The following is a 27,858-nucleotide window of genomic DNA, read 5'->3' as shown; positions in this document are numbered from 1 at the left end:
CCTGAGCCCCCTTGTACACCCCACACCCCTCCTGCACACCAACCCCTTGCTCTGCACACTGCACCCCCTCCCACATCCAGCACCCCAGCCCTACATTCAGGGCCCTGCATGCAATTTCCCCACCCAGATGTGGCCCTTGGGCCAAAGTTTGCCCACCCCTGATCTAAATAGACAAGATATACTGTGGCGTTCAGGCCCAAGGTTTCCTTATCTTGTCAGATCTTTTTACTTTAAACATTTTTTTTTTAGTAGTTTACATCTAACACAGTACTGTACAGTATATATATTTATTTTTTCCTGGTCTTTGTCTCTGCTGCTGCCTGATTGTGTACTTCTGGTTCCAAATGAGGTGTATAGTTGACTGGTCAGTTTGTAACTCTGCTGTTCATAACTCTGAGGTTCCACTGTACATCAGTGGCTGTTAGAGAATACAAGGAGTTCTGAAAACCCTGTTATGCATATATAGCAGAACGTCAGAGTTATGAACACCAGAGTTACGAACTGACCAGTTAACACCACACCTCATTTGGAAACCGGAGTACAGAATCAAAAGGGGAGCGGGAGGAGGCAAATACAGTACAGTACTATTAAATGTAAATTACTAAAAAAAATAAAGGGAAAGCAGCATTTTTCTTCTGCATAGTAAAGTTTCAAAGCTGTATTAAGTCAGTGTTCAGCTGTGAATCTTTGAAAGAACCACTATAATGTTTTGTTCAAAGTTATGAATAACTCTGTTCCCAAGGTGCTCATAACTCTGTTCTACTGTAGATAAGAAAAGTGGTTTGAAAGGTTGTGGTGCCGAGCCTTGATTGAGGGTCTGATGTGCTAGTTAAGCAGCAGAGATACTTCCCTCTGGCCAGAAAAACGTTTGACTGATAATATCAGAACAGGAACTTGCTTTTTAGTTATACAAGATCTCTCTTTATCCCACATCCAACTGAGGGCTTGGCTACACTTACAAATTTGCAGCGCTGCAGCAGGGTGTGAAAACACACCCTCTCCAGCGCTGCAAACTGCGGCGCTGCAAAGCGCCAGTGTGGTCAAAGCCACAGTGCTGGGAGCGCGGCTCCCAGCGCTGTCCGTTATTCCCCACAGGGAGGTGGAGTACGGACAGCGCTGGGAGCTCTCTCCCAGCGCTGGCGCTTTGACTACACTTAGCGCTTTGAAGTGCTAAGTGTAGCCACAGCCTAAGTGAGTGAGACTACCTTAATTTACAAGAAGTGTAAACCTGGAAGATAAGCAAATAATTTCCTTTTTCCTGCTTATAATAAATCTTGTTTGTATTAAGATAACTGTTGTATGAGTAATTTCACACAGACATTTCCAAGGAAGAACCACCTCTAAAAAGGAAAGTGGCTGAAGAGTAAAGTGTGTCTGGAACCTATACCATCTTACTGTTTCAGTCAAGGGGTATGGACACAAGTGTCCTTCCAGCGAGTTATATTGCCATCAGGCGCTGCAGGTGAAAACACACACACAGCTGTACAACTTTATAGGTAAGAAACAGTAGTGACAGACCACCTTTCCATTCGAGTTTATTAAAAAACAAACATTTTTACAAATTCCAAAATTAGCAATGTGGCAATATTATTTGTGTTTCCCACCTTTTGTTCTAGTCACACTTTTTGGTCTCTTTGTTTTCTTTTTCAATGGGGTTGCTTTTTCACCAGCAAATGAATTGTTGGTATATTTTTCTGTATTTTTTAATGAAGTACCAAATCTGTGCTTTGGACCAGAGTTCTTTACGTTGTCTGAACTGTTCTTGTTTTTCTCCTTCTCGACGCAGCGTTTCACTCTAAGCTTTCTTCCCTTCAGTTCAGAGTTGTTTAGTTTCAGAGCAAGATGTACAGCATCTGTATTCTATTAAACCAAACACATTAGGTTTGAAGGTTAACAATTGGACAGAGACATTACCTATAAAACCAGAATTATTTTGTATACATTCTGCCTATGGAAAATTGTAAAATAGAAATGAGTCTGGATAATAGAGCATATGTATTGTGTTTAGGAACACGAGCAGACCTCTGTGCAATACATAGTTACTCTCTGACAAATACTAGCTTTGAAAGCCTGATTCACCAAAACATAGACACTTATATTCCAAGATAGTATTAAACAGAACTTTGAAACCATTGAAACCAACAGAGAGTTCCACTTAAAAATCTGATAGCACGAGATGGCCCCATGCAAGGGGAACCAAGAGCCCAGTTCTGAGTACAGGGAACATTTCCTTTGGTAACTGTAAATGGAGAAGACTTCCCTTTCCATGTGCCAGATGACCTCCCCTTTTCCACCTTCAAATCACTCCTTAAAACTCAGTAGTCCACAACTCCTCTTGTGCACAACACTTAGCAGTTTGTGTTGTATCTGCTTAATTTACATTAAATGGCTCAGAGAAGAGACACGTCTTCCTACCTGTCTGTAGAGTGCAGTGTATACTACCATTACTGTGTAAAAGTCAAAAACATAAAAAGATTCGGGCAGATCTTCATTTAGTATTTGGAGAACTCCTGGTCTCCCCAAAACATTATCTTTCCATACCTCAAACAGAACATAGCCAAACCCTTTGCCAATGCCAGTGTTTTTGTCTCTCACAATTCGCACTGCTACTACATTTCCACATTCAGAAAAGTGTTCTCGCACAGTATCGTCTTCAATTTCTGCAGGCAAGAGGAATCACTGTGGGGTTAGGGTTATGTTAATGAAATAGACACAGCTTTAGGAGTATTACCAAAAACTCTGCTATAGTTTAAAATTCATATACACATATTTTAGATGCTTTAGTTAAGCAAATAAATTTGATCTGACAGGAAATTATCTATACATTAACAACAGAGAATACATAAACTAGGACATTTACTTTGAAAAATGCAGATTAAGCTTTAAGAAACAATAGAATACATCATTAGGCAGAAACAAAGGCTAGGTTAAAATGTCAGCTTATCAAACAATTTACATCTGTGGTTTGAATGGAGCTAAAATTAATATTTTTTAAAACCTGAAACAGCTATTTCACCACCTATAGCTCTGACTTGTGCTTAAGGGATAATCAGTCTAAATGATAATAGGCCTGATGCGACACTTCTTACAAACATAATATACTTGACTGAAGATGCTCTTGGTATAATGATGCCAGTGAGATGAGAGATTTTTGAATTGATATAGTTAGTTATACAATCACTAGTGTGGATGCAGTTCAATTAGTACAGGTTATTCCTCTTCCTGTAGAGGAATAAACTATATTGTTCTAAGCTGTTTATACTAGTATAAATCCATTCACACTAATGGGAATTGTACTGCTTTAACAATATAAGAAAACCTAAAGGGATATAAAATTTGCCTATGTAGACAAGGCTTAAAGCCCAATGTCAGTGCACTCTGGAAAAACAAGTTCTTCTGCAGAAGCAAACGAAAAAATATTTTTGTAAATCTTACTAAACAAACTTTAAAAATAGTTACCACAACATAATTTGCAATCTAGATTTTAAGGCAGGTCAACTTTTAGATCTAAATAACTTGATTGTACTTCTCAAAAAAATTCACTCAACTACCAGAACTGAAAATGATGACGTTTTAGCAGCACTAAAGGAGAGATTACTGTATATAATTGTTCATTAGCCTGTTCGTTTATAAGCTGAGCCCCTAAGATGGTTAGGTAAAAATAGCAAAAACTGTATGACCCTTTCATAAGCCGACCCTATATTTCAGGGGTTGGCAAACTTTGGCTCTTGGCCCGTCAGGATAAGTTGCTGGCGGGTCAGGACGTTTTGTTTACTTGGAGGGTTCACAGGCACAGAGCCCCTCAGCTCCCAGTGTCCGCAGTTTGACGCGCAACTTCCCGCAGCTCCCATTGGCTGGGAACGGCGAACCGCGGCCACAGGGAGCTAAGGAGCTCCATGCCTGCAGACGCTCCAGGTAAACAAAATGACAATGTATTAGATATTCAATTAAATGATTCCATTGAGTTTAAAATCATCAAATTTTGGTATAGTCCCGTTTATAAGCCGACCCCCGCTCTTTGATGCGTGTTATATTTTTAGTAAAAAAGTTCATCTTATGAACGAGTATATACGGTTACAGTAACTGGAGTTCAAGGTGTCTGTCCCGATGGATGTCCCACTTCAGGTGCACCGTTCGGTCTGCAGAAGCACCTTAGCCATCCTTGTGCCCTGTACTTAGGACATATAGGACTGTAACGGACAAACCGCCCTTGGTTCATTCTCTACTGCAAAGTCCCACAGACAGGAGACTCCAAAGCAGAGCAGAAGGTAGTGGAGCACCCATAAGGATAAAAATCTCAAAGAACTCCAGTTACTGTGCAAGGTAAGTAACTTCTCCTTCTTCAAATAACGTCCCTATTGGTGCTACACTTCAGCTGACTCCCAAGCAATATTCCGTAGAGGAGCTGGGTGCTTTGAAATAGGATCCAAAATTGATTGGAGGTTGGCAGTCCCAAATAAAATATCTGCCTAGGATGCATGCACTAGAGCACAGGGCTTTGAGAATGCGTGGATTGAGGCCCACGTGGCAGCTCTGAAGATTTCTGCAATAGGAATGTTCTTTAATATGGAAACAAAGGTGGACTGTGATCTGGTGGAACAGACTATAATCCTAGGAGGGCATAGGATATCAGCAGTTTTATGGCAGGAGAACATACAACCTGCAACCCCTTTGGAAAAATCTGTGGGTGGATGAAGGTGTTCCTTTAACTCTGTCTGCAACAGAAACAAATAATTGAGGAGAGACCCAAAAGGGTCTAGTCCTGTTCAAATAGACTACTAACACCTGCCTAATGTCCAAGATGTAAAGTGTTCCCTCTAATTTTTTATGGCCATGTATGGAATGAATTTTGTTATGTGCACCAATACGGAAGTGGTGTGTGACACATTACCTTCATATTGGTGCACATAACAAAATCCATGTGGTGGGGGTGGGGCCAAGGGGTTCAGAGTGTGGGAGGGGGCTCAGGGCTGGGGCAGAGGGTTGGGATGCAGAGGGATGAGGGCTTGGGGCTTAATAGGTAGCTGTGCGGCCGTGCAGCTTAGAGGAAACTTAGGATGGCATCCTCCCTAGACCAATGAAATGGTGTGTGAAAAAACTGGCAGATGAACAGCCTGATATGAAAATCCAAAATGATCTTACATAAAACCAGGGGGAATGTGGGTGGGTGGATACCTTGTGTTTAAGGAAAACTTAGGGGAAGAGTGTCAGTCATCAAAGCCCCTAAAACTCACCATCTCTCCAAGCCGAGGTGATAGCCACCAAGAAAACCATCTTCATGGCTAAGTGTAAGGGTGAACCTGTGGCCAAAGGTTCAAAAGGAGGTTTCATCAGAGAAATAAGGACTAAGTTCAAATCCCAGCTGGGGTGGGCTCACTGATTTGTGGAAAGGGTTAGCAAACACTGGAGAATGGAATGCCACAACGTCCAGTAGGAGAACTTAATGGAACTCAGAGAAAGGCCTGCTTTCTTCAAATCAAAAAGGCACTTGCTCTAGGATCTCCAAGAGGGGGAGAGTCAGTTGAACACAGGTGTAACATCTCTTCCATTTCTGCAGGTAAGTTTTTCTAGTTAATTCTTTCCTACTATTCAACAGAACCTCTTGAACCTCTCTGGAACAGGAGAGTTCTATCCCCAGAAGCCAACCAGGTAACAAGCCTTGAGTAATACAGTGTTCAAGTTGGGGTGAAAAATGTTTCCTGAGTCCTGAATGAAAGGGTTGGGTGTTAATGCAAGACTGATAGAAGAGTGAGAGCAGAGACGAATTAGGTATACTAACCATACCTGTCCCTGCCAAGTTGGTGCAATTAAGATGATCTTGGCTCCGTCTTGCTTGATTTTGTTTAAAACTCTGAGGATGAGAGATGTCAGAAGATAGGCATACATTAGGTTCTTTGACCAGGACATGAGAAAGGCATCTCTCAAGGAATGGTGACCTTGACCTCCTCTTGAGCAAAACTTTTTGCCACTACCACCAACAGGAAGTGTGCAGAGATCTATGTCTGGGAAACCCCAAATGAGAAATATCTGTTCTAGTATAGAGTTATTGTGTTCTCACTCGATTCTGAAAGTAGTTCCTCCTGAGACCTCCAGCTACGGTGCTTTGGAGGCCAAGTAAGTAAAAAGCTTGAAAATCCGGTGGGCTGTCCACCAGTTCCATAAGTATAGTTTCTGCACAAAGGGAAGGGGTCTTGCTAGCCCCTGACAATGTATGTAGTACATACTGGCCCTGTTGTCTGCCGTTATTAGTACAGATGGTCCTTTGATCACAGGAAGAAAGTGTTGGCAGACATACTTGATGGCCCTGAGCTCCAGAAAGTTTATATGGAGAGAAGATTCCTGGGCAGTCCACCTACCCTCAATAGTATGTTCCTGAAGATGAGCCCTGAAGATAAGGCATAAAAGGCATGCACCAAAAACTATGGTGATGGTGGGAGGTAGAGGGGCAAAGAGGATTCCCAAGCAGACTTTACCTGGATTCTTCCACCAGTCAAGAGAGACTAGCATATAGGAAGAGCTTGTTCAAACTGTGTCTGTTGGGAGTATAAACCATTCTGAGCCAGACCCCGGAAGCAGCACAGATGTAACCAGGCATTTAATGGGACAAAGATGCATGCTGTCATGTGATTGATGAGCTGCGGACAAGACTTGGCAGTTACCTGAGAGCTCACATGGACTTGCATAATCAAATCTGTCACAGTAAGAAATCTGTCCTTGGGTAGGCAAGCTCTGCACATTGAAGCATGAACTCTATTCGCTAAACAGATAAGAAAGAGGACTTCTTGGTACTGAGCTGAAATCCTAGCATGCCAAATAGAGCTGTAGCTTTTTTGACAGTAGCTTGACTTGGGTGTAAGAGCTTCCTTTGAATAACCAATCACCACCACAACCAAAAACTCTAAGCCCCCAGTGGGAAAGTAGTACTTTTTATTTGATCTCTTTGAAATTGGAGGTGCAGAAGCTGGGGTTTGCCAAATTATGTTGGCAGGCTCCAGCAATACCTCCTTTATGGGCAAAGCTACTTGATTGGAAGATGGTGTATGAAGAATGCCTAAGTGTCTATGCTGGGTCTCTTGGACTTCTTCCAAGGGGATATGGAGAATGTCAGTGACTCTCTTCATCAAATCTTGAAATTGCTTGAAATCATGTGTGAGAGACCAGGGGGAAAGGAGGGCATAACTGCTTCATCTGGGAAGTACGAAGAAAGATCCGTTTGAGGGATAGTCTCCGTATCAGTTCTTTTTGCTTGCTCTTCAAACTCCTCCTCCTGTGGTGGGGATTATGTGAGGTGAGGTAAGGGACAGAAGAGTGCTCTTTCTGATCCTCAATTTGAGAGCTAGGTGCTCTGGAGAAATGTTGATGGTAGGCTACCCAAGGATCCAATATGGCTATTAGGGAGGGTCATAAATAAAGGGATGAGGCACCCAAGGTTGGTGATACCAAGGGTAATGGAACAGCTTGAGGCTGTCTGTGTCTGAAGGGTCCCTTGAAGAGAAGGTTCCAAGAGAGTCAGGCCTGGATTGATCATAGAAGGAACCTTGGATAGAAATTTGTGAGTCAGAAGAACACAGTTGTTTCCACAGTCCGCAGGGGTGATGTGGATGGGGGAGAGGAGAGGGGGAGATTATGGTGGAGTAGTAGGTTGTCTGCCGATTCCCATGGGCACAAGGAAATCAGTTGGTTCCGATGAGTAATTTCTTACTAGGGATAAAGTAGGCTGTGCTACTGGGAGAGTCTTTCTGCGCTCAACAGTGGAGACTCAGGTTCACTGGAGACTAATAGGTCTCTGAAGAATCTGAATTCCTGCAGTACCACGTGGATCTGTGTAGAAACTTGATGAGTCTCAGCAGTGAAAACCTGCAGTACCGAGGGTGGTGCAGATTGTGCTGGTACCATAGGCGCTGACTCCGTGGGTGCTCCGGGGCTGGAGTGCACACGGGGAAAAATTAGTGGGTGCTCTGCACCCACCAGCAGCCAAACTCCCCACCCCACCTCACCTCCTCCCCCCGAGTGCACCGCCTCTCCGCTCCTCCGCCTATCTTCCAGCACTTGCCACTGCCAAACAGCTGTAGCAAGCTCTGGGATGGAGGGGGGAGGAATGGGAATGTGGCGCACTCAGGAGAGGAGGCAGGGAGTGGAGAGGGGGAGATAATGGGATTTGGGGAAGGAGTCAGAATAGGGGCAGGGAGGGGGCAGGGCAGGGGTGGAGTGGGGGCGGGGCCAGAGGGGGGTCAAACACCCACCAATACCAGTAGAAGTCAGTGCCTATGGCTGGTACCAGTTGACTGTGGTACCCAGATCCAGTCAGTCAGTAATGAGGAAGCAGAGGTCGCAGTCAGTACCATCTTCCTTGGTGCAGAGTCTCGGGAGTCCCTAGCACCTGGATCATGATTAGATAGCATCAAGGTATTCTTCAGTACCCCTGTAGTTTAGCTGTACTCAAGGGTTTAGATGTAGAGGGATCCTGGGTTCGGAGTCCACTTGAAGCCTCAGTGGTACTCTTTGTGGGGCCGGAGGTCTTTACTACAGCGAGTCTCTTAGGGCCATCTTCTTTTTGAGGAGATTTGGAGCTCCACTTGGCAGATGATTTGGCACTACAACTTGTAGATCTCTCTTGTGAAGATCTGGAAGGTGATTCAGCTGCAGAGGTTGTTGGGATGCTGTAGTCACTTGGAGGCTAGTGTAGAGGGAGGGTGCCTGGGCCTGATGCAGTTCACAGGGGCCTTCCATCATGAGAAATCTAAGTTTTCTCTCTGTCTTTCCTGGAACTCTACAATCCTGAGCTGATTTTGCACTTACATGGCATGTGAGTATCCCCAAGCAGTTGAGAGTGAAGAAAACGAAGCAAGAAAGGATACTGTCGTGGGTAGGAGAATGGACATACGAAGGAAGGGTACTGTAGATACAATTCTAATAGGTGATACTGGCAGTAGAATGTCTGGGCCTAATCAGGTAAAGAATGTGAGTGAAACCAAACAGCAAGAATTAAGATGTTTGTACACCAATGTGAGGAGCCTAGGTAACAAAATGGAGGAACTAGAGTTACTGGTGCAGGAAATGAAACTGGATATTATAGGGATAACAAACATGGTGGAATAGTATCAGAGGGGTAGCTGTGTTAGTCTGGCTCTGTAAAAGCAGAAAAGAGTCCTGTGGCACCTTATAGACTAACAGATGGAGCATGAGCTTTCGTGGGTGAATACCCACTTCGTCGGATGCATGTAGTGGAAATTTCTAGAGGCAGGTATAAATATGCAAGCCAGAATCAGGCTAGAAATAATGAGGTTAGTTCAATCAGGGAGGATGAGGCCCTCTTCTAGCAGTTGAGGTGTGAACACCAAGGGAGGAGAAACTGCTTTTGTAGTTGGCAAGCCATTCACAGTCTTTGTTTAATCCTGAGCTGATGGTGTCAAATTTGCAGATGAACTCAAGCGCAGCTGTTTCTCTTTGAAGTCTGGTCCTGAAGTTTTTTTTGCTGCAGGATGGCTACCTTTAAATCTGCTATTGTGTGTCCAGGAAGATTGAAGTGTTCTCCTACAGGTTTTTGTATATTGCCATTCCTAATATCTGATTTGTGTCCATTTATCCTTTTCCGTAGGGATTGTCCAGTTTGGCCGATGTACATAGCAGAGGGGCATTGCTCGCATATGATGGCATATATTACATTGGTGGATGTGCAGGTGAATGAACCAGTGATGGTGTGGCTGATCTGGTTAGGTCCTGTGATGGTGTCGCTGGTGTAGATATGTGGGCAGAGTTGGCATCGAGGCTTGTTGCATGGATTGGTTCCTGAGTTAGAGTTACTATGGTGTGGTGTGTAGTTACTGGTGAGAATATGCTTCAGGTTGGCGGGTTGTCTGTGAGCGAGGACTGGCCTGCCACCCAAGGCCTGTGAGAGTGGTGGCATAGTGGTCATGACTGGAGTACAGGTATTGAAGGGTATGTGCTGTTTAGGAAAGACAGAAATAAAGACAAAGGTGGTGGAGTAGCATTGTATATCAATGATGAGGTAGACTGTAAAGAAATAAGAAGGGATAGAATGGATGAGACAGAGTCCGTCTGGGCAAAAATCACACTGGGGAAGAAAGCTACTAGAGCCTCCCCTGAGATAGTGCTTAGGGTATGCTATAGATGGCAGGGATATGATCTGGATATGGATAGAGACCTTTCTAATGTTTTTAATGAAGTAAATGCTAATGGGAATTGTGTGATTATGGGAGACTAACTTCCCAGATATAGACTGGAGGACAAGTGCTAGTAATAATAATAGGGCTCAGATTTTCCTAGATGCGATAGCTGATGGATTCCTTCACCAAGCAGTTGCTGAACCAACATGAGGGGATGCCATTTTAGATTTGGTTTTGGTGAGTAGTGAGGACCTCATAGAAAAAATGGTTGTAGGGGCAACCTTGGTTCGAGCGATCATGAGCTAATTCAGTTTAAACTAAATGGAAGGATAAATAAAAACAGATCTGTGACTAGGGTTTCTGATTTCAAAAGGGCTAACTTTAAAGAATTAAGGAAATTAGTTAGGAAAGTGGATTGGACTGAAGAACTTGGGGATCTAAAGGTGGAGGAAGCCTGAAATTATTTCAAGTCAAAGTTGCAGAAACTATCAGAAGCCTGCATCCCAAGAAAGGGGAAAAAATCCATAGGCAGGAGTTGTAGACCAAGCTGGATGAGCAAGCATCTCAGAGAGGTGATTAAGAAAAAGCAGAAAGCCTACAAGGAATGGAAGATGGGAGTGATCAGCAAGGAAAGCTACCTTATGGAGGTCAGAACATGTAGGGATAAAGTTAGAAAGGCCAAAAGCCATGTACAGTTTTCCCTTGCAAAGGGAATTAAAACCAATAGTAAAAGGTTCTATGGCCATATAAATAAGAAGAAAACAAGGAAAGAAGTGAGACCGCTAAAGACTGAGGATGGAGTGGAGGTTAAGGATAATCTAGGCATGGCCCAATATCTAAACAAACTTTTCCTCAGTCTTTAATGAGGCTAATGAGGAGCTTAGGGATAATGGTAGGTTGACAAATGGGAATGAGGGATATGGAGGTAGATATTACCACATCCAAGGCAGAAGCCAAACTCAAACATCTTAACGGGATGAAATCAGATAATCTTCATCCAATAATATTAAAGGAACTGGCACATGAAATTTCAAGCCCATTAGCAAGAATTTTTAATGAATCTGTAAACTCAGGGGTTGTACCATATGACTGGAGAATTGCTAACATAGTTCCCATCTTTAAGAAAGGGAAAAAAAGTGATCCGGGCAACTACAGGCCTGTCAGTTTGACATCTCTAGTATGCAAGGTCTTGGAAAATTTTTAGAAGGAAAAAGTAGTTAAGGACATTGAAGTCAATAGTAATTGGAACAAAATACAACATGGTTTTACAAAAGGTAGATCCTGCCAAATCAACCTGATTTCCTTCTTTGAGAAGGTATTTTAGACAAAGGAAATGCAGTGGATCTAACTTACCTCAATTTCAGTAAGGCAGTTGATATGGGGAATTATTAGTTAAACTGGAAAAGATGTGGATCAATATGAAAATTGAAAGGTGGATAAGAAACTGGTTAAAGGGGAAGACTACAGCAGGTCGTAATGAAAGGTGAATTGTCAGGCTGGAGGGAGGTTACTAGTGGAGGTCCTCACGGATCGGTTTTGGGACCAATCTTATTTAATCTTTTTATTACTGACCTTGGCACAAAAAGTGGGAATGTGCTAATAAAATTTGTGGATGACACAAAGCTTGGAGGTATTGCCAATACAGAGAAGGACCAGTATATCATACAGGAAGATCTGGATGACCTTGTAAACTGGAGTAATAGTAATAGGATGAAATTTAATAGTGAAAAGTGCAAGGTCATGCATTTAGGGATTAACAACAAGAACTATTGTTATAAGCTGGGGAGGCATCAGTTGGAAGTAACAGAGGAGGAGAAGGACCTCGGAGTACTGGTTGATTACAGGATGACTATGAGCCGCCAATGTGATATGGCTGTGAAAAAAGCTAATGCGGTCTTGGGATGCATCAGGCGAGGTATTTCCAGTAGAGATAAGGAGGTGTTAGTACCGTTATACAAGGTTCTGGTGAGACCTCATCTGGAATACTGTGTGCAGTTCTGGTCTCCCATGTTTAAGAAGGATAAATTCAAACTGGAAAAGGTTCAGAGAAGGGCTACTAGGATGATCCGAGGAATGGAAAACCTGTCATATGAAAGGAGACTCAAAGAGCTTGGCTTGTTTAGCCTAACCAAAAGAAGGCTGAGGGGAGATATGATTGCTCTCTATAAATATATCAGAGGAATAAATACCAGGGAGGGAGAGGAATTATTTAAGCTCAGTACCAATGTGGAAACAAGAACAAATGGATATAAACTGGCTATCAGGAAGTTTAGACTTGATATTAGACGAAGGTTTCTAACCATCTGAGGAGTGAAGTTCTGGAACAGACTTCCAAGGGGAGCAGTGGGGGCAAAAGACATATCTGGCTTCAAGACTAAGCTTGATGGAGGGGATGATATAATGGGATAGCCTAATTTTGGCAATTAATTCGTCTTTGACTACTAGCAGTAAATATGCCCAATGACGTGTGATGGGATGTTAGAGGGGGTGGGATCTGAGTTGCTACAGAGAATTCTTTCCTGGGTGTCTGGCTGGCGAGTCTTGCCCACAAGCTTAGGGTTTAGCTGATCGCCCTATTTGGGATTGGGAAGGAATTTTCCTCCAGGGCAGATTGGCAGAAGCCCTGGGGGGGTTTCGCCTTTCTCTGCAGCGTGGGGCACGGGTCACTTGCTGGAAGATTCTCTGCACCTTGAAGTCTTTAAATCATGATTTGAGGATTTCAATGGCTCAGACACAGATTTGATACAGGAGTGGGTGGGTGAGATTCTGTGGCCTGCATTGTGCAGGAGGTCAGACTAGATGATCATAATGGTCCGTTCTGACCTTAAAGTCTATGATTTTATGATTCAGTTTGAACGGCTGTCACTAACTGGCAAGTGAGGCAATACTTAAACCCTGGGGATTTAGGCATGCCCCATGGAAAAAAGGGAAGGAGAGTTCCTCCAGGAAAGAGAGGGCACAGGAAGAATCTAAAAGCCTCTCAGACACCCCCCAGCCCCCTCCCCAAAAAAATAAACTGTTAAATCTAATCTATTAGTATTAATTAAACTAAAGATTAACTACACTATAAAGTACAAACTAGGTAGCTAGCTAAATAAACAGGCACCACCAGACACTATGTCTGAGGCCAAGATGGTTGAGAAGGAACTGAGGGTGGTTTGTCCATCGCAGCCCTATATACTCTCAATACAGAGCATGAGGATAGTGAGGGTGCACGTGTGGACCAGACGGGCACTGCTACCACAAATCCCTGATCAAAGATACAAAAGGTGCATGTGCACCTGAAATGGAAAACCCACAGGGACGTTACTAAAAAAAAAAAGGTGAAAAACAATGTATTTACATTGCTAGAAATTTATAACCACCAATAATTTTGCCATTTCACAGTTAAGTTTTAGAATAGGTGATCTAATTTTGAAGGTTTTTTTAATAGTTTGGTATCTATATATATTACCCTAAATCTTAACAAGTAAAGAAGTATTACTATCAACATAAGCATCAATTATTTTACATTTGCTGAAAAAATAAAATTATGGAATATTGACTGAATGTGAACATCCATTTAAACTTACCATATGAGAGATTTCCCACAAATATAGACCTCTTATTGTCATGCTAAAAAACAACAAAAAGAACAATAAGCTACTAGGTTATAGGCAAATATAGAAAAGTTCTTCTGAAATCATGTATATTACTCACAGAAGTGGCTTTTGAAGCAAGGTCAACTCTGATGTGAAATCCATTGGCAATTTGAGTTCCATTTCTATTGTAGCACAAGAGAAAAAGGAAGGCTATTAGAATGCAAACAGAAACGGCCAATGAATAACTAAAATGTTTGGTTTACAACCTATCACTGGTTTCAAACATAACATTCTTAACAAAGGCAGTTTAAAAAAAAGTTAGACGAAAGTGCTTTTATTTTGAGTCAAACACAATAAAATAGACAATTCATACTTGTAATCTGATATCCTGTAAATCCATTCTCACAAAATATAATGCCATTAATGAGGAACTAAAATGAAACATACCTTTTAAGAGCTTTAGTGGCAGCACCTTCTTCCTTAAAAACCACATAAGCATTAATATATTTCATATTAGGATGGATCTTATGCCTGAAGAGAAAGACAGAAAGTTTATCCTACTTAAGCAATTCTTAGGGTTTTCCCCCACACCTCCCACCCCATGGTCTTGTGCACATATCTTAAATTACATCAAGGCTTGCATGATAATGACTTCAGTTCTCTCAAATATACAGTTAGCCTGGGGATTGTGCCCCAAATAGCAATATCTACCACAGTAGCCAAAGGACCTTTACCACCCCCTTTAACAGTCATCTTTTTCAGAGCCAGTTTCTGCAACTTGCTGGGCATCCTCAACCCCTAATGAAATCCCCAAGAGTTGAGAATTCTTAGTACCTTGCAGGATCTGGTCTTTAGTAAAGAGAAAAATTTGTGTAGTGGCAAGTGATTATCTACAGCAGTAAAACTACTTGTAGGAATTTAAGAAGTTTTTAATCACAGAAATCATGGAATGCCTATTTTATACTGAGTTTTGGTTTATTACATCAATCTGTAACCCAATAGCCCTCCTTTTTGTCCTATGACTGCAAAGCTATTAACAGGTCACTCTACCTTGAATGGTCCCTTACAATATGTGCTAACGACTTATACTAAACAATCTGTTCCACCTTGCATTTTGCTGTGACACTGGGAGTTCCTTTCCCAGACCTGAAGAAGAGCTCTTTGTGGCTTGAAAGTTTGTCTTTCACACCAACAGAAGTTGTTTCAATAAAAGTTACTACCTCACCCACCTTGTCTATTTTATATACACAGAGTTGATTATAATTATTTTTAAAGATAAAACCACACAAAATAAAAGTTAGGAAGGAAACAATCATGACCAAGTGTAAGTGTGTGTGATATAACATAAAAAAAGCTAACAAAAAAAAATGTTTCCCCTTTAGCAATAAAATCTGAAACTCAAAGGAAAACCTACTTTATGGCTGCTAACTTTTTGGATAAAGTATCCTCTGCTGGAACCTTCAAGACAAAAGAAGCATTAGCTGAAATGCCTGACTGCTTATGAAAATATTTCAAATATTTATGCTTGAACTTTCCTCCACCTTAGTTTTCAACAAGTATTTCCACCCAAAGCAATATAGCTGCTCTATCAGGCAAAATTAATCAAACAGCAATTAGGGGAAATTCCAAGGAAGACCTTAAAATGATAAAGAATGAAAATCAGGCCTTGGCTACACTTGCAAATTTGCAGCGCTGCAGCAGGGTGTGAAAACACACCCTCTCCAGCGCTGCAAATTGTGGCGCTGCAAAGCGCCAGTGTGGTCAAAGCCCCAGCGCTGGGAGCGCGGCTCCCAGCGCTGTACGTTATTCCCCACAGGGAGGTGGAGTACGGACAGCGCTGGGAGAGCTCTCTCCCAGCGCTGGCGCTTTGACTACACTTAGCGCTTTGAAGTGCAAGTGTAGCCAAAGCCTCAGTTGGGTTAGTTTATGTTTCTTGCATTCTAGCATGGTGATTTTTATTTATACACAGCACTGATTTACAATGAAATTGCTAGCTCTGTAAAATGTCCTCTAAATCTGTGTTATGGTACTTCAGTCAAAGATTATCTTTAGCAAAACAAGCAACAATATTTCAGACATTTTTCTCCCAAAGAGAATGTGGTTACACTGTAATCAAGTGTTATTATAGGAAGAATAATTTGTGTTGACAGCAAGATCTACTGCAGAAGCCAGTCGCTGCTCTCAAAAGGCTCAAGTTAAGAATTTCTAAGTCAAGAAATATGGCTAGTGAACTAATAAAGATATAAGATTTATGAATGCTATCCTTTAAGATTACACAACTACTTTTATCATATAATGTAAGAGGAAAGAACATACCAAAGAACGGAATCGAATTGATTCTATCTGTCCATATTCTTTAAAAAATGACTTCAGCATCTAAACAGAAATTGCATGTATTTTCAGTTCATTTTTTCAACCCAGTAACATGAATTATTATTGTTGAATAAGAAAGCATTTTTATGTCACTCATATAAGGTAGGAGGAATTAGGTGACCATTAAAATGTCCCTTCCAACCCTATAATTTCTATGAATTACTATTACTATAAGATAGATAAGGAAAAAGGTCAAAATATCTTGTTGTGCTTTTGCTCTGTCAAAAGCAAGAAAAATACTGAGTGCAAAAACTGAATTCAGCACTCTGGATGTTTAAATACAAGAAACACCTATAAGATTGTAAGAGTATGATCCTTATTTATTTTCTTTAACCATCACAATTATTCGTTGGGTTCCAAATTCTCTGCAGACTCCAGCTGATGGAAAAAAAAGAAGCTGGTCTGAATTTAGCCTCTCTCACCCGCCTTTCCCCATGCTCCTGGTATTTATTTGAAATTTGCACATTTCATATCATATAACAGGAATTTCTAGATTCAAATGCTATATATATATATATATATATATATATATATATATATAAAAAAAAAAGCAGGGGTAGGCAACCTGCGGCACGTGAGCTGATTTTCAGTGGCATTCCACTGCCCAGGTCCTGGCCACTGGGCCGGGGGGCTCTGCATTTTAATTTAATTTTAAATGAAGCTTCTTAAACATTTTAAAAACCTTATTTACTTTACATACAATAATAGTTTAGTTATATATTATAGACTTATAGAAAGAGACCTTCTAAAAACGTTAAAATGTATTACTGGCATGTGAAGCCTTAAATTAGAGTGAATAAATGAAGACTCGGCACACCACTTCTGAAAGGTTGCCAATCCCCATAATAGAGCAACCTATTTAATCCTAATTTCTCCTATTTCTCTGCTACTGGTAGTAAAGAAGCAAATATATCAATTTAAAATACCCACAATCTGTAAGAAGTAACAGTGGAAGATTGTACATTTAGGAAAAATCTAGACAACCAATGAGTATACAGTATAACCAGGGTAGGGGGGCGCAGGGGGCGGCGGGGCATGAAAGCGCAGGGCGGGGGGGAGGAGGAGCATGGCGTTGTTGAGCTCCCGCATGCGGGCAGGCCACACGGAGCCCGCCGCGCCCGAGCGGCCGCGCTGCGCGCGGAGGCGGCGGCGGAGGAGCGGGAGGCCGCGGGACCCGCGCAGGCGGCAGGTCGCCGGGTCCGCGCCGCCCGGTGGGCCCCCCGCAGGCGCAGGCATGGGGAGCTCCCTCTCCACAGAAATAACCCCCCCCAGGATGGCGGGCGGGGAAGAGGGGACCCGCCGCGGGACTGGGGAAGGGCGGCGCAGCGCTCCGCGCTGCTTGGGGCAGCCTACTTTGTAGAGCCGCCCCTGAGTATAACTATATATAGGAAAATGCAGATATATATTCTTCTTTTGTGTCTTTTCCGTAAGAGAAGTATCTATGGTCCAGAAAATGGCCATTTGGTTAATTGAGGGGCACTTGTACAATCATGGGCAAGCTAAAACTCATATCTAACTAGTATCTGGAGTTATTAATATAATCCACTTATCTCTGGAATTGGCTTAGACTAGATTGAATAGGAAGAGAAAACTTTAAATTTTCCATCTTGCCAGAATTTATGCTCAAATAAATTTGTTAGTCTCTAAGGTGCCACAAGTACTCCTGTTCTTTTTGCGGATACAGACTAACATGGCTGCTACTCTGAAACCCATCTTGCCAGAGTTATTTTGGGACTATTCCCTTATTAGACTTGAACAATTAAGGATCAAATTTTACCCTTAGATGCAGGCTCACCAATCACAAAGTCTTCAAAGGAAGCCCTTTGTATGCACCTAAGGACAGAATTTTCCCCGTAGTAACTAGTGTAAAAGTATCACCAAGACCTTTCATTTATTAAAAAGACACCGTCAATCTGAAGTTTTTCTGAAAATGACTAATTGTTTTAAATGTCTAGTTTCTGATAAAGCATCCTGTAAATGATATGCTCTGATTTTAACATTTCCTTACAAAAACAGTAGGTCTTTCTGATCCTCATTAACATTTAAAAAGAGTTTTTCAGCAAGGGAGAAATTCATTAACTATACAGGGAAGCAGGGTAATTATATACAAAGTGGTGCCAAATGCACAAAATACATGAAGATATTTTCTCTCTAGCATCTTTCAGTCATAAGTGTCAGTTTTCAGACAACTGTCCTTTTCAACTTGAGAGAGCACCTTTAAACGGAGACCTGCTGTGGCTCCCTTTAACCCACAGAAAACTATTCACTTACCTGTACAGTACAGCTGATAGGTAAATTCCCAACAAACACAGTTCTCTGATTCTTCAGCATCTCCTCAGCTTCATTAATTTGACTTTTCTTCTTGCACTGTTTTACATCAATTTCATTAGCTGAACTAGCAAGGCTTTTGGTGACAGCTTGAGATGTTCTATTTTTTAGCTTCTGTTTGACCTTGAGCCTTCTTTCTTCCTCTTTTTCATCTGCCTGTTCCAATGCACACTCTCTTTGGCACAAGCGAAAAACACAACCAGATGATTGTTATGAAAAGCTTTGATTTTTTCAGTCACAAAAGGGAAGTTCTTCATTGTAATTGTTCTTAAATTGTATTTATGAATTAAATTGTACAGGTGCAATAACAAGACAACTTCCATTTTTAATGGAAGGGTTGAAATGTTATATAGATTAAGCAAAAAACTGACCATAACACTGAAAGGAATTATTTACCGGTGTACTGAGTGGTCATTATTGCCATTTAATAGGTGTGACTGAGTAGATGGCAAAAGTAAATCAATTTGATACAGATTAAAATTTTAAAAGAAATTCAATTTATTTTACCTAAATTAAGACTAAAAGCGAGTTGTTGTCTTTCTACCATTAAGGGCACACACAATCCGTTGGGGAAGTTCTCTGTCTACATGCTACTAGATCTCGGTCTATCCAAGGCATATGCCAAAAAGGTTATGTGATCGATAACTGACATCTATTCAGTTTTAAAAGCAGCTCTCAAATGTTATGGATGATGTAAGCAGAAACAGCAAATGTAAGACTGCAGATTTGGATATGGAGGCTGTCAGTTAAAGATGCAACAGATGTGTCAGAGAGCATACACAGCGGTAACCTTATTTCCCAATGCTGGAACTGAGCGAATTTCATCGTCAACAGGCTAATAAAAAGAATAACTTTTTCATCACTGGAATGGTAGTACCTCGCTCACACATACATTTCTAAGGGAATAGACAACATAACAGAGGGTTGCTCTAACCTGCCTCTCGGGTATGGGATTGCTAAGAGAAGAAAGTCATGGACAGCCTGCTCATCTCCCAGCACATCTCCTCTTTGAGATTTAGGCTTCTTTCTTGTATAAAGCAGACTGTAACCTTAGGGAACTCACCTCCTGCAAGAGGACACCTTAGTCCATGCCTCTCAGGGTAGGGGATTAATGTTCCAGACAGTCTCTGCTCTTAACTCCCAAAAGGTGAGGGATTTTATTCCCTATTGGGACAGTCTTTATGAAATTATCCATAGTCTCTTTAAAGTCAAGATTAGAAATAGTAAAACAGAACAAATAAGCCTTTTATTCTCTGACGTAACTATAACAGCAAGATTTTGACCTATCTATGTGAGGCTAGGCTGCATCGCATTTAAAAAATGTGTTTACATACCTGTTTGCCAACCTTTTCTCTGCTATAGACAATTTGTTCTTTTTGGCTTTCTTCAATTTTACAGGAGGTTCTCGTTTAGTAGATGAGCTCTGATCTTCTGTTGCCCTTTCCACGTCTGTATGCTTTCGTTTCTTATTCTCCTTAAAAAAAATAAATTGTATGGTGTATAAACGTTTTTTTAATATATGACCTGTTACAAAACAGAAAAGCTATTACATAATAATCTCCTAATTTTATATGACACACTGAAAAGCCATTCCAATGTTTTCTATCATATGATCAAAAAACCCAATTCAGTTTCAACGCCTACAGAATATTTTATATGACATCCAAGTACATTCAACGACAAAATACTTAAGTACACAGAAGAATCTTCATTTTTATTTTATTTTATTTTACTGAGGTCTTGGAGGACATCCATAATGTTGATGTTATCAAGGGTTCTTAAATTTAAATAAAAATGCCTGCAGTCTTGCAGCACAGAGATGAATTCAGAACAAGAATACCCTCTAGAGTACAAAGGTCTCTTTAGTACAACTGTTTTTACCAGCAAGAAAAAGGTGAAGATCAAAACTATTCAATCAAGATAAAATTTAAGTAAACTTTTAAAAGTTTTCATGAACTTCTGGTAGATCTTTCTAAGTTGGCCATTTCAGGTGGCATAGACGTAGATAGTTCTGACAGATACTCAAGATGAGGTTTGAAAGTGATGTCTCAAACTCCCACACCCCAGACCACTGGAGGCAGTGATTTCATGAAGGGACCAAGCTCAGTTGTTAAGAGTATGATGTGTGACCCATACTTTTCGTGGGGCCAAATCCTTCCTTTACATACTGTAAAGTATAAATCAGGGCAGATTCATGGATAAGAGATCACTGAGAAACTGTATCTCATGCTTCTTGGAGACAAGAGAAGAAAAGTGCTATGTTGGCCCAAGTCTGTCACAAAACCGCTTAAACAGTTCTGATGAAGCTGACGTAGGTATTTTAAAAAGCCTTTTTGTTCAGCAAGTCTGCAATGAAACAACAATCGCTAATGTATTACATGACACTTAAGGCTTATCATTATTGTACAGCTGCTGTTTACTAAAATGTCTTTTTTAATGTTAACTGGATTTCCCTCAATTTGCATAGGACCATAAATAAAAATAATACTGGCAAACATGGAAGAATGTTAATGTGCTGTGCGCATCTACATATTATTCCCCAAATGATTGTTTTAAAGAAAAAAAGTCCATGTCAGAAATAAAGACATTGCTTTATCTTAAGATGAGAGTAAAGTCATTAAACTGTCATTGCTCAGTCTCTGTAATACATGCACGAGCAGACAAAAGTAAAAATGGCATCACTTCTACAGCTTGTCATGTTAATAAAGTATTGTTGTTTCTGTGACAATTCAATCTAGACGTAGTAATAGTGCCAATATTACTGCAAAGGTTAGATTATACATTAGCTTACAATTGGATTGGAGAACCCATAAAGTTTATAATTCATCTTGGTTTTGGGGTAAAGTCACTAGAAGAAATGAACATAGCCATTGTAATTTCTTGTACTGTATACGTAAGCAGGATTCTTACCTCCTCTGATTAATTTAATGCTGCCGACTACTTTAATTTTTATATTTTATGTTCATTTTCCTTTTAAAAACTTGATAAAAGTTTTTCCTACCAATTTGTCAACTCCCATTTTTTTGTTTTAAAAATAAACTATAAAATTGAAAAATTACTTAACTTCTATTTATTGCATAACCACCATTTTCAAATTCAACTGAAACCAAAGATATGTAGCAAAAGCTAAATTAAGAAAGGATCTGATAACAAACAAAACTGATCATATTGTCCATTGACATTATGTCTAATATAACTTCTAAACCTTAATGATTTGATTCAATAGGGAAAATTTTTCAATGGACAACAATCTGGATGTATCATACACCAATCAAAAGCTCATAATACATAAATGTCAAAAAAAAGTCAAAGTTTTTAAATCAATCATCTGACAACAAATCAGAAGCCAGTTTGCTTACTTTGTACAAGTCATCTGAATGTGAGTTGTCTTACAACGCTATTAAGGGCAGAAATTGCTGTTTAGCAAGTGAAGTTTTCTGTAATTCTTTCATTAAATTTTCTTCTTTTTGTGGAAATAAAATAAAATTTGATCTTCTATACAAGTTCTATAACAGCTTGTAAATAATTACTGAGGTAAGATACCACAACTACCCCTGCACCTGCCAAACATACTAACATTCGGGACAATGAAATGAGGTGATATGATGGCATGCAGAATAACCACAACAGTGTATTAGTTACACTCTATCATATGCCAGGCCCTTAGCTCGTTTTAAATACAAAAGCCCAACATATTGTCTTTTATTAATCTAAAATCAGACATGGTTAACTCTGTGAAGCCAAGGACACTTGTTGGTCTTTAATGAACTGACAAAGGACCTGTAAGGAGTGCTTCATCACTATTATATTTATATGTTTAAAATATTTGTTCCCTCTCCCCATTTACGTGTACTGTTTTGTTTGTTTTTATTTTGGGACTCAAGATGAAGAAGACATTTTTAGTCATCTTGCTTCCCCCGTGGGAACAGAAGATATATATGGAAAGCTGCCACTACTTCCTTCAACTGTCAGACAAGTTAGTTTTCTGATATATGGATTTTATTTATATTCACAGTCCTCATCAGACAAGGAGCACTGGTCAGACACTTGAAAACTGGGAGTTAGATCCTAGCGTTCCAAGAAGTTTTCAATAGAATCTGCCTGGTCTAAAGGAAAAACCAAAACCATTTCTTATGAGAAGGATCATCCATTTACAGTGAAGTAACTATATATATCTATATCTATATTAAAAAAAAGTTACTTACTCTTGGCACAGCAACAAACACTGGCTGTGTTTCAGACTCAGAAGCCTTAAAAAGATGTGCCAGGGGGTGTGGTCTGCATGTTGCGGACTTCTTTTGAAACAAACTGTTGACCACTTGTCCAATGACATAGTCTTCAGATGATGTACCTGCTTCATTTCTCTCACATTCCTGGCTATTAAAAAAAGGAGAAGAAATTGTTCATCTGGTGTCATTCAATACTGCTAAAGGTCTCTCCTAAAACAATACAGATAAAGACAAAATTTTTCAAAATGTTGCATGAGGAAATAATCACTATAGCCAATAACTTTAACGGGAGTCATGTGGCTAAAACACTTTCCAACTGTTCAAAAGTTTAAGGGAAACTATTTTGTAAATTAAACCATCAGTTATCTCAAACACACTGTACCGTGTGTTAAAAGCTGCAAAAATGTAAAAGAAATTAAACTTAGTGCTGAATTTCTTACGATGAATAACAATCTTGTAGATGAAGAAATTAACTGAAGAAAAAAATTAAGAGCTAAGCAACTATATCTTGAATGACATTATGACAGGGGAGCAGAGTGGGCATAACTGTTCATAAATACGTGGCTGTATCAATAATAGAGGAAATGGAAGTATTAACAAATACTTTACTTTTCTCTAAACCTTCCATTTAAAAGTTATTTGCAAATAACATCAGAAACAAGAAACCTGCCAAACAATCGGAGGGGCGACCAAGGATAAAGGAACTACAGGAGCACTCAAAGACGATAAGGCCATTGTGGAGAAGCTAAATGAATTGTTTGCACTGGTGTTCTCCATAGAGGATCTGAGGGAGATTCTCATACCTAAGCCATTCTTTTTTAGAAGACAAATCTGAGGAACTATCTGTGACGTTGCACCCCATAAGGCTTTATGTAAATATGCTTATGAATGTATATATGACATAACTGGAATATGTTTTATGCTATATATCCCACGTGATATATCTATGTAAAGGTTATGATCTACTGAATATATTCATCCTATATGTATGCATGTCATTAGTGTATTCGAAGTTATGAATATTGGCTATATACCTGTTTAATTTTAAATAGCCATAGTAAGGCATTTGGTCAGCTTCTTTAGAAAGGAATTTGCAAGTTAAGTGCCCAATCAAGAAGCACCTAACAGACAATGGACCTTGGAAGGCTCCAATCCACATAAGAAGTCCACATGAGGACATTCAAGGTAGCATGTGAAACATGGCTGCTACCTGTAAGTTCGGAGTCATGCATGGACATGTGACTTGCCCATGTGACTCTAAAACTCCATCTTGTAGCTGGAATTCTACACAGGGGAAGGGAAGTGTATCCACCCAGAAAAGCAGCTCCACCCCAAAGGATACCTGAAAAAACTGGAACAAAGGACAGTAACCACAGGAGTTGTGAGTGATTGCTAGACCCAGACTAGAAGGAAACTAGTCTGTAAAAGGAAGCTTACTGGAATGCCTCTGAGGGTGAGGTTTTATCTGTATTCAGTTTTCTTACTGTATTAGGCACAGACTTGCATGTTTTATTTTATTTTACTTGGTAATTCACTTTGTTCTGACTGTTACTACTTGGAACCACTTAAATCCTACTTTCTGGATTTAATACAATCACAGTTTACTTATTATTTAACCCAGAGTATGCACTGATACCAGGGTGGCAGAAGGGGCAAACAGTGTGCATATCTATCAATGTTATAAAGGGTGAACAATTTATGAGTTTACCCTGTATAAGCTTTATACAGGTAAAACGGATTTATTTGGGGTTTGGATCCCATTGGGAGTTGGACATCTGAGTGTTAAAGACAGGAACACTTCTTAAGATGCTTTCAGTTAAGCCTGCTGTTTGTGGGACATGGTTCAGACCTGGGTCTGTGTTTGTGGCCAGCAATCGTGTCTGGCACATCCAGGCAGGGCTCTGGAGTCCCCAGCTGGCAGGGAAAGCAGTGGCAGAAGTAGCCTTGGCACATCAGTTGGCAGTCCCAAGGGGGTTTCTGTTATCCAACACGTCACACTGTCCCAGACTGATGGGTCAGTAGAGGAGGTTTTGAAACAAATTAATAAATTAATCAGTAATAAGTCACCAGGACCAGACAGTATTCACCCAAGAATTCTGAAGGAACTCAAATATGAAACTGAAAAACTACTAACTGTGATATGCTACCTATCGCTTAAATCAGCCTCTGTACCAGATGACTGGCTAATGTAACACCAATTTTCAAAAAAACTTCCAGAGGTAATTCTGGCAATTACAGGCTGGTAAGCCTAACTTCAGTACCAGGCAATTTGTCTGAAACTACAGTAAAGAACAGAATTATCACATATAGATAAACACAATGTGTTGGGGAAAAGTCAACACGGCTTTTGTAAAGGGAACTCATGCCTCACCAATCTATTAGAATTTTTTGAGAGAGTCAAATATGTGGACAAGGGTGATCCAATGGATATAGTTTACTTTCAGAAAGCTTTGACTAGATCCCTCACCAAAGCCTCTTAAGCAAAGCAAGCAGCCATGGGATAAGAGGGAAGGTCCTTTCATGGATCAGTAACTGGTTACAAAGATAGGAAACAAAGGATAGAAATAAGTGGTCAGTTTTCACAGTGAAGGGAGGTAAATAGTGGGGTCCCCCGTGCTGTTCAACACATTCATATATGATCTGGAAAAGGGTGTTGAACAGTGAGGTGGCAAAGTTTGCAGACAATACAAAATTACTCCAAGTAGTCAAGTCCAAAGCTGACTGCAAAGAGTTACAAGGGTATCTCACTAAACTGGGTGACGGGGCAAAAAATGGCAGATGAAATTCAACGCTGATAAATACAAAGTAATGCTCATTGGAAAACATAATCCCAACTCTACATACAAAATGATGGGGTCTAAATTAGCCGTTACCATTTAATACAGAGATCCTGGAGTTAAGGTGGATAATTGAGCAGATGGTTTCAGACAATGTGCAGTAGCAGCCAAAAAAGTGAAGAGAATTAAGAACCATTAGAAAAGGGATAGATAATAAGACAGAAAATATCATAATGCCACTATATAAATCTCACATCTTGAATACTGTTTGTAGTTCTGATTTATCTATTTTGAGATGGAGTAAAGAACTGGAAAAAGTACAAAGAAGGGCAACAAAAATTATTAGGGGTATGGAACAACTTCCATATGAGGCGAGACTAAAATGACTCAGACTGTTTAGCTTAGAAATTAGATGACTAAGGGGGGATATGACAGAGGTCTATAAAATCATGAATGGTGTACAGAAAGCCAATAGGAAAATGTTATTTACCTCTCTTCACATAATACAAAAAACAGAAGTCACCTAATGAAAACAACAGATTTAAAACAAACATAAGGAAGTACTTCTTCAAACAATGCATAGACAATCTGTGGAACTGGTTGCTAGGGGATGTTGCCAAGGCCAAAAGCATAACTGCATTTAAAAAAAAAGAATTAGAAAAATTCATGGCAGATAGGTTCATCAATGGCTATTAGCCAAGATCATCAGGGATGCAATCCCCTAAACCTCAGACTGCCAGAAGGTCAACTGAACAACAGTAGATGGATCACTCAATCATAGCCCTGTTCTACTCACTCTGGCATCTGGCACCAGCCACTGTTGAAAGCCAGGATATTGGGCAAGATGGACTATTGGTCTGTCTCACTGTGGCCATTCTTTTGTTATGTTCTTATGGGTATAGCTACAAATCTCCACTAACTTGTCAGAGTGGATATGGTTTTTGTTATGTTAGTGAGAGACAAGCCTTCAAGCTTAGCAGAGCTCTTCTACCTCACCCACCTTGTTTCTCTCTTATTCTGGGACCCACATTAGCTACAACATGCAAATACTAAGGAGTCGATCCACACTAGAGTCTATCTTGTAGCACAGAGCTCCCTAAATCCAGTGGATTTAGTTACTTGATGATGGCCCTTTACTATGGAAAACCTTGCGTGCCACAGAGCTGCAGTAGAGGTTCCTCTTGGCCTCTCTAGCACAGGGAACATGGCCAGAGGATCCCTGGCAGCAGCAATGTCCCATAGGTAACTGCCACAAGACAGAATCATTCTAAGATCTGTTCTAACTTGCAGCAAGGGCATGAAACAAGACTGACATCTGGGTAGCCCCATAATCAGGGGACTGTAAAAGCACTTTGAAGTCAACTCTGCATTCTTGTAGCTTATGTAGGCTATATTGTTTAAATTTCCAAGGCTCATCTTTTCCCTTTTTGCTTGTTATCTCTCCTCTATACACAGCTGGCAGATTATATTTTTATATCTTTAGATGACAGTTCAAGTCATATACTATAGTTAGGCTTAGCAGAATTTGATTTTTTTTCGTATACATAATTTGTAGGGTGAACAGATGTCCCAATTTTATAGGAACAGTTTCAATTTTTGGGTCTTTTTCTTATATAGGCTCCTATTAACCCCCACCCCGATTTTTCACACTTGCTGTCTGGTCACCCTAATAATTTGACACGTTTATTGTCAGGTTTCCCCCCCCCCCCCCAGACCAATTTAAATTTTCAGTTGTGCAAAATTATAGTGGGGCTTTGAGACATACTGAGTGACAGCACCCTGCACAATACGGGGGGGGGGCACGAAAGGGAGTCCGGGGCTCTGCGGGGACCAGCTATGTACTTTTGACGTGATCAAGCCCTGTCTGACAAACGCAGGGCGAAGACGTGTCACTCCGGGCACGCTGCGGCGCAGTGCCCGGCTCCTCGTGCCAACGCGGGACTCACCCTCGCCCCGACGTTACTCGGGACGCCCCCTGCAGGCGGGATCCCCTCCCCCCGGGTAGGAGCAGCGCCCGGGTCCTTGGATTTCTCCGCCGCGGGGCTGGGAGCGGTGACGCGCCATCCCCTCACCCCCACTACTGGGCAGGCGGCAGCAGACAGAGGCCAGGCCCCTTCACCCAACACCCTCAGGCGAGGCTGGGCGGGACGGAGGCACCGGGACCGCACGCGCGGGGGGGCGACGGTTGAGGCTTGAGAAGGGGCGTGTGCCGCGCGCTCTCACCCTGCTCCGCGCGGCGCGGGCCGTGGAGCTCCCGCTGCTTTAGAAGGTTTCATCTGGGTGGGAGCGGGGAGCTCGGTTTAGACCCGACCTCGCCCCAGGAAGCGCCGCGACAAGCGAGCAGCAGAGCGGAGCACACGACCAGCCCCAGCCCATCGATATTACGTCACTTCCGGCGCGCCCGGCGGCGGCGCCGCTCCTACGGGGTCCGGGTCAGGCTCAA

The 27,858-nt window shown here is 41.1% G+C and overlaps 1 protein-coding gene across 2 annotated transcripts; it reads right to left on the bottom strand.

Annotated features, from left to right (window-relative positions):
- Positions 1–1,518: 1,518 nt before the first annotated feature.
- On the bottom strand, positions 1,519–27,858 carry RBM34 (RNA binding motif protein 34). Of its 2 annotated transcripts, none has more exons than XM_039532104.1 (11): positions 27,639–27,858; positions 22,615–22,789; positions 19,744–19,883; positions 18,353–18,584; positions 16,025–16,084; positions 15,123–15,166; positions 14,156–14,239; positions 13,827–13,890; positions 13,700–13,742; positions 2,542–2,660; positions 1,519–1,860 (listed from the first exon to the last, which is right to left on the bottom strand). In XM_039532104.1, exons 1-11 carry the CDS (start codon positions 27,689–27,691, stop codon positions 1,588–1,590), a joined length of 1,287 nt encoding a protein of 428 aa, XP_039388038.1. In that variant the 5' UTR covers positions 27,692–27,858; the 3' UTR covers positions 1,519–1,587. The 2 variants fall into 2 exon arrangements, with proteins under 2 accessions (XP_039388038.1, XP_039388039.1); XM_039532105.1 differs by having other exon boundaries at positions 22,615–22,786.

Source organism: Mauremys reevesii, linkage group 3, assembly GCF_016161935.1.
Source record: "Mauremys reevesii isolate NIE-2019 linkage group 3, ASM1616193v1, whole genome shotgun sequence".
Classification (NCBI taxonomy): Eukaryota; Metazoa; Chordata; order Testudines; family Geoemydidae; genus Mauremys; species Mauremys reevesii.
Note: the sequence above shows the minus strand (reverse complement) of the source record. Positions and strands in the feature narration are given on the sequence as shown.

Bases quoted from the DNA above. Each gene is read 5' to 3' on its own strand.
- RBM34 (XM_039532104.1), bottom strand. From the start codon at position 27,691: ATGAAACCTTCTAAAGCAGCGGGAGCTCCACGGCCCGCGCCGCGCGGA. The intron at 19,884-22,614 runs GTAAGTAACTTT...ATTTTTTTTAAG, and splicing joins TGTTTGTTGCTGTGCCAAGA to GAGAATAAGAAACGAAAGCA. The intron at 1,861-2,541 runs GTATGGAAAGAT...TTGGTTTAATAG, and splicing joins TTGGCTATGTTCTGTTTGAG to AATACAGATGCTGTACATCT.